Source organism: Gymnoscopelus braueri (assembly GCF_963280865.1).
Source record: "Gymnoscopelus braueri genome assembly, chromosome: 13".
In the NCBI taxonomy this organism is placed as follows: Eukaryota; Metazoa; Chordata; class Actinopteri; order Myctophiformes; family Myctophidae; genus Gymnoscopelus; species Gymnoscopelus braueri.
The window spans coordinates 17,744,814-17,753,020 of NC_137615.1; the positions used below are offsets into that span (position 1 = coordinate 17,744,814).

General features: G+C 43.0%; 1 protein-coding gene across 3 annotated transcripts in view; it reads left to right on the plus strand.

Annotated features, from left to right (window-relative positions):
* Positions 1-7,840, plus strand: part of col5a3a (collagen, type V, alpha 3a) — a 62,005-nt gene extending 54,165 nt beyond the window's left edge. For 2 of the 3 annotated variants that reach the window (XM_080447912.1, XM_080447911.1), the window contains 6 exons: positions 405-458; positions 563-848; positions 1,093-1,205; positions 1,457-1,525; positions 3,771-4,004; positions 4,731-7,840. In XM_080447912.1, the coding sequence (XP_080304038.1) occupies positions 405-458; positions 563-848; positions 1,093-1,205; positions 1,457-1,525; positions 3,771-4,004; positions 4,731-4,877 (903 nt within the window). In that variant the 3' untranslated portion in view covers positions 4,878-7,840. The remainder of the gene's footprint in view (positions 1-404; positions 459-562; positions 849-1,092; positions 1,206-1,456; positions 1,526-3,770; positions 4,005-4,730) is intronic. The other variant, XM_080447913.1, reaches the window with a different exon arrangement.
* Positions 7,841-8,207: the final 367 nt, after the last annotated feature.

The window sequence follows — 8,207 nt, forward strand, 5'->3', positions numbered from 1 at the left end:
AGAGAGAGAGAGAGAGAGAGAGGGAGAGGGAGAGAGTTTATTTGTATCTTGGCTTAAATGCACCATGCTTCATAATGGCTGTGCTTTTCTGTGTTTACTGCATGTCTTTGGCACTAAAAGCTTGCTGTACAGCCACGCTTGCCTTATGTGCGATTTTTTTTCCAGTGGGCCCTTATAATAGGATTTGGTTCTGGTGTATGTGATGTGATGAAAACCACTATAGCGTGTCTTTGAGAGCCAGGGCTTTGACCAAAAGAGTGCTGATGCACATAGCTGGATAATCCTGTAAAGCGGCAGCCATATCTGCCCGGATAAAGGGAAGGATTTGGCCAACTGGTGTGAGAAGGGTTCCAGGTGAGAGGATGATTGACACAGAGCTTTTGTCATCCCCCCCCATTCTCTAGGGTCCCGTTGGTCCCCGCGGAGACACAGGCCGGATTGGCCCCCCTGGACTCCCCGTAAGTATACTCAATTAACCGTGTCCCATTCTACTCGGTTCATCAGTATCGTCCATTTTTTTGAATATTTCCCTTTCACCTCACCTCTCCCCTTTGACGTCCAGGGACCCCCTGCGACCATGGTCCAGCCCCTGCCCATGCGGGAGGGCAAGAGGAAGAGGAAGAGGCACTCGGAGCACCCGTCACAGGAGCACTACGCAGAGCCAGAGGAGGACGAGTTCTTCATGGGCGACCAGCACCTGGAGGAGGCCGAGGGCATGGAGGAGGTGTTCGCCTCCCTCAACTCCATGAAGACCGAAGTGGAGCTCATGAGGAGGCCCCTGGGAACGTACGAGAGCCCCGCCCGCACCTGCAAAGAGCTCATGATGATCCAACCGGACTACAAAGACGGTGAGCAAAGAGATCGTTACGTAATGAAACTCCCCTTTTTAAATGTCTCGGCCCATTCAAGAAGGACTCCATCGTCTTCTCCATATTTCAGCCCCTTTTTTACAGAGGCACTGACTTTGTTAGCTTATGATGCAGTTCATCATTTCCCCCATGTTGTCATCGTATTCTCGGAGGTGTGTCTGGCAGGACTACATCTGGTGTGTGATTGATGTGTTATTTCCATGCCCCCCCCCCCCCCCCCCAGGAGACTACTGGATAGATCCTAACCAAGGCTGTCACCGCGACTCCATCAAGGTCTACTGTAACTTCACAGCTGATGGAGAAACCTGTCTCTACCCTGACAAGAGGATTGAGATAGTGAGTCCCCAAAACCTACAGCTTGTCAGCCTTTGAAAAGCTGGCTTTGCAAATCACTACAGGTCCCATGTGGATCGAACGGCTTTGAAGACGCACACGCGTGCACAGAAGACGGAATATGTGCATCAGACATAGATATTATCACTTCATCTTTACATAATTTCCACTGGTACACATGCGTGAGCGCACAAATACATGTGTACGATTATGCACGCATAACGGCTCCCTCCTCTCTGTCTTTTTGCTTGCAGGTGAAATTAGCAGCTTGGAACAAAGAGAAGCCAGGAAGCTGGTACAGCCAGTACAGGAGAGGCATGCAGGTAAATCAAACGCCTCCAACCATTAATCTCTTGCATTAGTCTTGTCCCGCTAAATTACCCGTTCTAATTGAGAACGTTTGGAGCAGGAACACCCTAGCCTGATTATCAGCCTGAAGCTGCGTGGAGCTTTGTCCCTATTTCGTCCATACATGGGCATAAAAGAGGGTTCAAGTTTCGTCCCCCATAGTGATGTAGCTCACTTAAAAAAAATATATTTTTATATATTTTTTGAAGTGCATAATCCTATTTATAGGTTATTAATGTCATCATGTGTCTCGCTAGCCAATCACAGTGCTGAATAGAGTCAGCCAATTTCGTCCCCCTTTCGTCCATACATGGGCATAAAAGGAAAAGGAATTTATTCTGGGTCTGGCAGAACCAGGTCTCCTGGTCTTGTTTTAGCAGATATTCGCTGATTGGTTTGTGGTTAGACTCACCCCCACCTCCGACTTTCATTGGACGGTACTGGAGGGTATCGAAGATATCCTAGGCTCACATTTCAACACCAGACCAAGAGGCAGTCCACTCAGAGAGTGGGAGGGGTCTATGGTTTGGAACCAGGCAAGGAACACCCCCAAGAATATAGATAGATGATTATGAATAATAATAATACAAATAATAATAATAATAATAACTAGTCCATACCCGGTCGACGCATCCGTGGGGGGATATGCGCACATGATCTGGCAACCCGGGGAAATCAAAAAACAGGCTTCGCTGTTAGGTGCAGCTGGTAATGGACAATGGCTGTGTGCCAATTCAGATCAATTGCTCCAGCCACTGAGGAGAACCGGGCAGAACAATTTTGGTCTCACCACCACAGAGGTTTGTCAAATTATAGGAGGATATACAAAAATATAAAAACTGTGTGATCAAATAAAGTACGATTATATAAATTATATTATATAAACGATAATAAAACGTATAATCTAAGAACTATGATATATGATTAAAAAAAATTAAAAAAATAAACCATCATAATCACTACAGTCAGAGGTTTAAAACAGTTACAGTTAAATTCAACCAGTTCTGAGATCAGAATGTTTTTGTTTGGGGGTCCTCAACAGGCGGAAAATATTGTCCATGACTGGACCGCGGGACACCTCTCTGCGGACCCTGGGAAAATTATAATAAAAATTTAAAAAAAAACTAAAACCGAAATAAAGTAACCAAAAACGGGTGGAAAAGTACCCGAATCCGCCGAAATCCACGAAAAAAATCGTTGCTGCGCGCGCGTGCATGTGCGGACCCTAGCCTGATTCGAAAACGTATTTGTGGACCTTCAAGATTTGTTGTTGAGGACCCCTGAGAGGTTGGTTTTAGCAGCGAGGATGACTCACTCACTCACACACACACACACAGAGTGCTTGTTCTATTTCTTTTTCTCATCTCCTTCACTTTTCCCATTGAAATCTTGATCCCACGCTAAAGGCAAGCTATGCTAACCTCGGATAACCTGCCCGTGCCTTTACATACAATTATTCATGAATATAAATTGGGAGATTTATAAACAACTGACAAGGTTGATAGAAATAAAATTTCTACTGTCACACCACGTCTGACATTCACATTGTGGGATCAGTCCTCGATTGGTTTATATTCACTATGTAGCCTCTTCTCTGTGAGAAAGACTGTATGCTGTTGTTATTGATATTATTGGCTCTATGTCAACTTGCAACTTCAACTTGCAACTTTATTTGTCCCTGGAGGGCAATTGTTTTTTGCAGCAAGACATAGATGCAAGACAATAAAATGCAAAAAAATAAATCAAAAGTGGGAGGAGGGGTACTGAATGTAGCTGATACTGGGAAAACAACAGTGGTCTCTGGTTGACCTTCCCAATTCATACAAGAATAAAGTGGTTAGTTAACAGTTACAAGATCAATATGTCACCATTATAAATACAGTGTAGATATGTGTGAATACTTGTACCTACTGCACTCCTTTCTTATGCCTCATGTGACTTAATATAGACTTAATCATTCTCTTTGTATGTTATACCATTGTTTCCCAAAAATAGGGTCATGACCCATTTTTGGGTTGCTCATAAAATATATCCCCCCAAAAATGCAGAAATGAAAATGTTAAAACTTAGTGAAATAGTGAAAATAGCAGATCCACAAGCTCTTGAACATGTAGATAGCCTATTTTCACTATTTCTGATTAGGGCTTAAGTGGTTAATACTGTGTTTTTGGCTTGGTTTTGGGAAACACTGTTGCATACTGTGCCTGCTGTGTCCCGCAGTTCTCCTACATTGACAGTGATGGGGCCCCAGTCCACGTTGTCCAGCTGACCTTCCTGAAACTTCTCAGTGCCACGGCCCACCAGAGCTTCACCTACACCTGCCAGAACTCTGCAGGCTGGTTTGACAGCACCGCGCGCTCCTACCAACATGCTGTGCGCTTCAGGGGCAGTAATGACGAGGAGCTGACCCAGGCCAAGAGCCCCTTCATCCAGACAGTGCATGACGGATGCCAGGTCAGTGTGCCAGCGAGAGAGAGAGAGAGAGAGAGAGAGAAAGCGAGAGAGCGAGAGCGAGAAGCGGGCTGATCCGGAATTAGCCGTAATGAAGCTAATGTGTTTATCAGTTGTGTTATACGGTTGTCAGATGGTGCTTGATTCAATAAGTGTCGTGCAGATGGTAGCCATCAGATTATTGGTTCTAATGTAAATGGGGATTCAGGACAGACCGGGGAGAGATAACGTTGGCTAATGTAGACCAGTGGTGGAAAGTAATTAAGTACATTTACTCAAGTACTGTACTTAAGTAAAAAAAAATTGTATTTCCATTTTTCAATACTTCATACTTCTACTCCACTACATCTCAGAGGCAAATACTGTACTTTTTAATCCACTACAATTATCTGACAGCTTAGGTTACTAGTTACTTTGTAGATTTATATTATTATTACAGAACATACATTAACCAATTAAGCCCTATTTTAAACTTTGGCTATTTGAAAATTGCCAATCTACAAGCTCACAACGCTTTACATCGTGACGAGCCTGTAGCTCTGTCATTTTTGAAAAGGTTTGACAGATTTTACATTACATTTTTGTACTTACAAAACTTGTGTAATTTTTACAGTATTTGTACATTGTGGTATTGCTACTTTTACCTAAGTAATTCTCCCACCACTGATGTAGACGAAACAGATTCTAACTCGGGTGTGTTTGTTTTTGATTTGTCTTTTTCACATGCAGTCTCGGAGCGGCCAGGAGCGGACAGTTCTAGAAATTGACTCTCCATCAGCCGAGCTGCTCCCTATTATAGACGTTGCTCCATCAGACTTTGGCAACAGCAACCAAAAATTTGGCTTCCAAGTTGGACGCGTATGCTTCAATGGTTAACATCGGGGCCAGCAACACAGAGAATGTCCTGCACAAGTTGTGAATGGAAAATGAACCAAAAGAAAAAACTGGACTTTACCACTGCCCCCAAGCAATATTTATTATATGTTCCTATAAGAGGTGTGTTTGTGGTATATTTTGTAAGACTCTTCGACAACCACTGAGATACTCTATTCCATGGCTCTACATCAGCGAGAAACCCGGCAATACAGGAGAACAAGAAGAAGAACAAAGAACGTTTATGAAAGGGAAAACTTCCATTTAGACATATTTAATTTTGTTGTTGTTTATTTCTCTTTTTGTCTCACCTTTTGATGTGCTGTTGCTGTTGAATCCGCTAGAGTTAGAAGTACTGCGACACTTAACAATGAACAATTTTAAAAGATAGACCGGTCCATCCATTTTTTGGATAGGAACTGTCTATCATTCTGTGGTATGGGTCTAGTGCAGTGGGACTTTTTTTTAGGCCAGTGGTTCTCAAACAATTTTGTGTTAAAGACCCTCAAAATGATACATAATATTAGGTTGCAGACCCCCATTTGAAAATCTGCTGTGCCAGGGTCCCCCATTAAGTACAGACTCTTACAACTGTCTTTACTATAGGTGGGGAGATAACAGTGGAGAGAGTAAAATATATGATCTGAATAGTCATAATAATAATTGTGAAAAGACCCCTGTGGGTACCTACTAGGTACCAGTTCTGGCTCTTTTCCACTAAAAGAACTAAGTGAAAGTGAACTGTGCCATGCTGTGTATTTCACAGGGTCTGGATTTGTTTCCATATCCTACTTCACCCATATTTTGTATTTATTTAGGATGTTCCTCCACCTTCAGGGGAAGTTCTGGTTATAACGGAGACAAACAAACAAACAAACCAAGAAAATCACAGAACTTCAGGGGTTCTGGAAGTCTCTGGGTTGTCCTTCACGGTCGAAAAGAGCCATTTGAGAACCACTGTTTTAGGGCATGGTGCAAATTAGTTGCTGCCTTAAGGATTATCATTTGTGGGGTGGAATTAGCTTCGGACGCTGTCGTTGCCTACTCATTTGCATGCTCCGATTTCTTTATGCTGACAACTGCTTAGCTGTTGTATACTAGCCTAGCATAATTAATTCCACGCGAGTAGCATATTTAATTCTGTGTCCAGGAATGATAAATTGTATTTTTTACCCTTCAACTGCAGTTTGCTCAGTGAATGACCTTGATTAGTATTCAATAGGTGTTGCTAGTTATTGAGCCTGACACTTACTTGAACGGATAAGGTTGTTTCCTTCATTGGACCGGTTCGCTCCACAGGCCTGATAATAGGAGGCATTTTTAGCCCTCCGTGTCTCCACAGATTACACTACTCTGTGTGTCATCTTTGCACTCCTACTGTGGTACACACTTGGTATGACAGACCTCAACGGCTCGGCTGTGGAATATTTCAGGGGAAGGATGAGATTACCAGCATGCTGATTAAGCATAATGATCTCTAGTCTTCACTGCAGTCCTTGATATCAAATGACATTTCATGCATTTCTTGAAAGCATTTTGCTATCGCCTAAAAACCCTTCTCTTCTCTGTTCGCTTTTCCACCACCTGTTTTTTTGTCTCTTTTTTTTAATGCTCTCCATTTTGTTCATATGTTCAAACTTTGACAATATATGTTGGTGCTTCTTTTACATGTTACGCTCTTCATTGGTGCTAAAAAAATGATTCTATTGTCTAAAGTGACTGTGTTTACAGTATGTGTTTCTTTAGGCAGGGCTAGAGGACTGGGAAAGGAGAGAGTTACTGTATTGGTAGCTCTGTTATAGAAGACAGCTGTTAAGAAAACACCCTAAAACAGCAGTTCCCAACCTTTTCTGGATCAGGGCCCACTTGAAAATCTTGAAAGCGTTCGTGACCCACCCACCTGACCGCTTATCCGTTAAGTGGGCCGCGTGCGGCTTTCAGAGCATGCTTATTTTAATGATCAATCAATCGATTATGTTCCAGCTTGGATCAACCATCATAGTATACTTTATGTTGTTATTTATTGGTATCACTATGAAGACACACTTTTCAAGGTTTTAAAGAAAAAATACCATGTTATTTTTTAATACTGTTATATTATCATTAAAATGTTAGTGTTTTGCCAATTATTAGGGGGCCCACCAGGTTGGGAATCATTGCCCTAAAACACACGAGAGGGGTCCGCTGGGTTATCTGCCCTAGTTGATGCCCCACACCAAGTTAACCACCCTGTTCTATATGGCATAATGGGCAAATATTTAGCAATAATAGGCAAACATTCGGAAATAGCAGATCTACAAGCTCATGACATGGCATGTTGCGGTGCATTGCTTCCGATATTTTCGGCAAAGAAATATATGTAGAGGGAGAAAAAGGAGGGGGCCAAGTTGAAACCTGGGGTAAACCAGTCAAAGAATTATATATAGTAGGGTTTAAGTGGTTAAAAAAGCGGTTAGGTGCACACCAAGTTTCGTTATAGAGATATAAACACTACAGATATTACAGCTTTAATTAGTTAATTTGTGTAGTGCCTTCATACTGTACATGGTTTCTCTACCACAAACAATAGACTGTTCATCCCGTCTGCATCAGGTGTTAGTATTTAAACATTCCAGTGATGAACTCCCCTCCAGTCCTGTCCCTTGCCCTGCCTTTCCTGTGTATAGTGTTTTGTTGCTCGAATTTTATATACTGTACAGTTATTCCAAGGACTTGAGTTATGGTCCGTTTGCCTGAGTGAGAAATAAGTGTATTTGTTGAAAACAAAAGAGATGTGCGAATATGATAATAAACAGGAAACCGAGCGGGTAGAAAATAGTGTGTTTGCGTGTGTGTTTGTGTGTGTGTGTGCGCGTGTGTTCATGTGCTTGGGTGTGTGTGGCTGTCTGGAATGTCCACCCAGATACAAACAAGCCTCTTCATTACCGGCCAGTTCTGCAACATTCATTCAACCAGGCTGCAATCAGCATCCCCACACAGCAGATGTAATCAACTCTGATTCGTTCCCCAGTTCATTTATTTCAATTAGCTTGTGTTTCATTCCTCGAGAGGGGAGCAGAGAGGAGACGGGCGAAGGGAGGATGGTGGGATGGAGGGGGTGGGGGTGGGGGAGGGGGGGTAGAGATAGAGACTGGGAGGGTACTAATGAAATGGCTGAGGATAAGAAACAGTCATGGAGATTTGGTCTGTTCACTGGAGATAGCGAGGGCTCAGTGTGTGTGTGTGTGTGTGTGTGTGTGTGTGTGTGTGTGTGTGTGTGTGTGTGTGTGTGTGTGTGTGTGTGTGTGTGTGTGTGTGTGTGTGTGTGAGAGAGAGAGGGAGAGAGGGAGAGGG